The sequence below is a fragment of the Tupaia chinensis genome, unplaced genomic scaffold (genome assembly GCF_000334495.1).
Source record: "Tupaia chinensis unplaced genomic scaffold, TupChi_1.0 Scaffold149184_1, whole genome shotgun sequence".
In the NCBI taxonomy this organism is placed as follows: domain Eukaryota; kingdom Metazoa; phylum Chordata; class Mammalia; order Scandentia; family Tupaiidae; genus Tupaia; species Tupaia belangeri.
In genome coordinates, this window is record NW_006209032.1 from 1,420,964 (window position 1) to 1,422,954 (window position 1,991).

A 1,991-nucleotide genomic window follows, 5' to 3' on the forward strand; every position below is an offset into this window, starting at 1 on the left:
GCCGCGCCCGGGACCGCCTTCGTCTCGCGGCTCAAGTATGTGTTTGACCTCCGTCTCAGCAGCCACGCGGGGCCCCTGTCCCTCATCTCTGTGAGTGCGGGTGGGAGGAGGGTGGGGAGGCATGCCCGCCCCCGACCTCCAGGCTGGCTGTGACCCTCCTGTCCTCAGACAGTGCTGGAGGTCTGCGGGAAGCTGCCCCAGAGCGTGGTGGGCACCGTGGTCACCGCCGCCGTGGCTGGGGCGGTGCTTGTGCTGGTGAAGGTGCTGAACGACAAGCTGCAGCGGCACCTGCCCATGCCACTCCCCGGGGAGCTGCTCACGGTGCGGGGGCCAGGGCCGGGCCGCGGGAGGGCGAGTGGGCTCGGTCCCGGCCATGTGGGCAGTCTCCAGGTAGCTGACGGCCCGCTGGAGCGGGCTCTGGTGAGGGGTGCCGGGTGGCGGGACCGGCAGAAAGCTATGTTGGTTTCTCCCCACCCTCTCCCCAAATGGTGGCGTCCGTCTTACCCTGTGGACGACTTCTGCCCCCCTGAAGAAAGCGTCGCCCAGCATCCCCCTCCCACCCCTCACTGGCTTACCCATGCCCCTGTCCTCCCCTGCAGCTCATCGGGGCCACGGGCATCTCCTATGGCATTGGCCTGAACTGCAGGTTTCAGGTGGACGTCGTGGGCAACATCCCTGCAGGGTGAGCTGCGGCCCCATCAGCTGGGAGGGCCGGGCAGTGGGGCCAGGACTTTCCTTAGGCCTCACAGATGCCTCTCCACAGGCTGGTACCCCCAGTGGCCCCCAACTTCCAGCTGTTCCCAAAGCTCATGGGAAATGCCTTCACCATCGCTGTGGTCGGGTTCGCCATTGCCATCTCGCTGGGGAAGATCTTTGCTCTGAGACATGGCTACCGGGTGGACAGCAACCAGGTCTGGGTGTCACGGCACTTGGGGGGGGATGTGGGGTATAGAGAGGCCCGGGGCCAGAGGTGTCATGGCTCTCGCGGGGGACGTGGGGCATAGGGAGGCCCGGGGACAGGGGGCCGGAGGATGAGGTAGATCCCAGGGAGACGGCATGTCCTGGGGGCACGTGGGCCACTGAGTGGGGTGAGCAGGGCCGAGAGTCGGCCGGGGTGGAGAAAGGCTGGGAAGTCAAAGGCCCGGATACAGTGGGACAGGGACAGGCACCGCTCAGGGGGCTGCTAACACCACCTCACTCCTCACACCAGGAGCTGGTGGCCCTCGGCCTCAGCAACCTCGTCGGGGGCGTCTTCCAGTGCTTCCCCGTGAGCTGCTCTATGTCCCGGAGCTTGGTGCAGGAGAGCGCCGGCGGCCACACGCAGGTGGGCCTGGTGGGGGTCGGTGTGCGTACACGCTGCCTGGCCAGGGTGGCCCTGCTCACCCCCGTCTCCGTGCCCCTCGCCCCGCAGGTCGCCGGGGCCGTCTCTTCCCTCTTCATCCTCCTCATCATTTTAAAACTTGGGAGCTCTGCCGAGAATTGCCCAAGGTGAGCCCCCACCCGGCCAGGCGTCAGGGCTTGGCCAGTCGTTCTAATCCTGGCAGGTCACGCCGTTTTTCAAGGCCGAGATCTTTCGGGTGAGATTGGAATCCGGGGCCAGGGATCAGGGCCTTTCGCGGCCGGGCCACATCCGAGGTGTCAGGAGGGGCATAGTGATTGCACCCTTTCCACTCTGCCTCCGCAGCGGCAGGCCTGGGCAGCCCGGCGGGGGCCCAGGCGCTCGGGTCCAATCCGGGTCATGCCTGGGTGGTCGGGTTCTCAGCGTCCAGGTGACTGTCCCCCCACAGGCTGTGCTGGCAGCCATCATCATCGTGAACCTGAAGGGCATGCTGAAGCAGTTCGCCGACGTTGGCTCCCTCTGGAAGACAAACCGCATGGACCTGGTGCGAGGCCGGGGAGCCCTGGCTGGGCGGGGCTGGCAGCCCTGGAGGCTCCTCTAGACCCAGGCTGCTGTCCCCTGTTTGCAGCTCATCTGGCTGGTCACCTTTGTG

At 66.6% G+C, this 1,991-nt stretch overlaps 1 protein-coding gene across 1 annotated transcript in view; it reads left to right on the forward strand.

The window, feature by feature from the left end:
• SLC26A6 (solute carrier family 26 member 6) overlaps positions 1 to 1,991 on the forward strand; it is an 11,981-nt gene that overhangs the window by 6,420 nt on the left and 3,570 nt on the right. Inside the window, 9 exon segments of the mRNA XM_027769322.1 lie at positions 18 to 90; positions 169 to 321; positions 600 to 682; positions 764 to 911; positions 1,211 to 1,324; positions 1,412 to 1,463; positions 1,466 to 1,488; positions 1,788 to 1,883; positions 1,968 to 1,990. Coding sequence (XP_027625123.1) covers positions 18 to 90; positions 169 to 321; positions 600 to 682; positions 764 to 911; positions 1,211 to 1,324; positions 1,412 to 1,463; positions 1,466 to 1,488; positions 1,788 to 1,883; positions 1,968 to 1,990 — 765 coding nt within the window.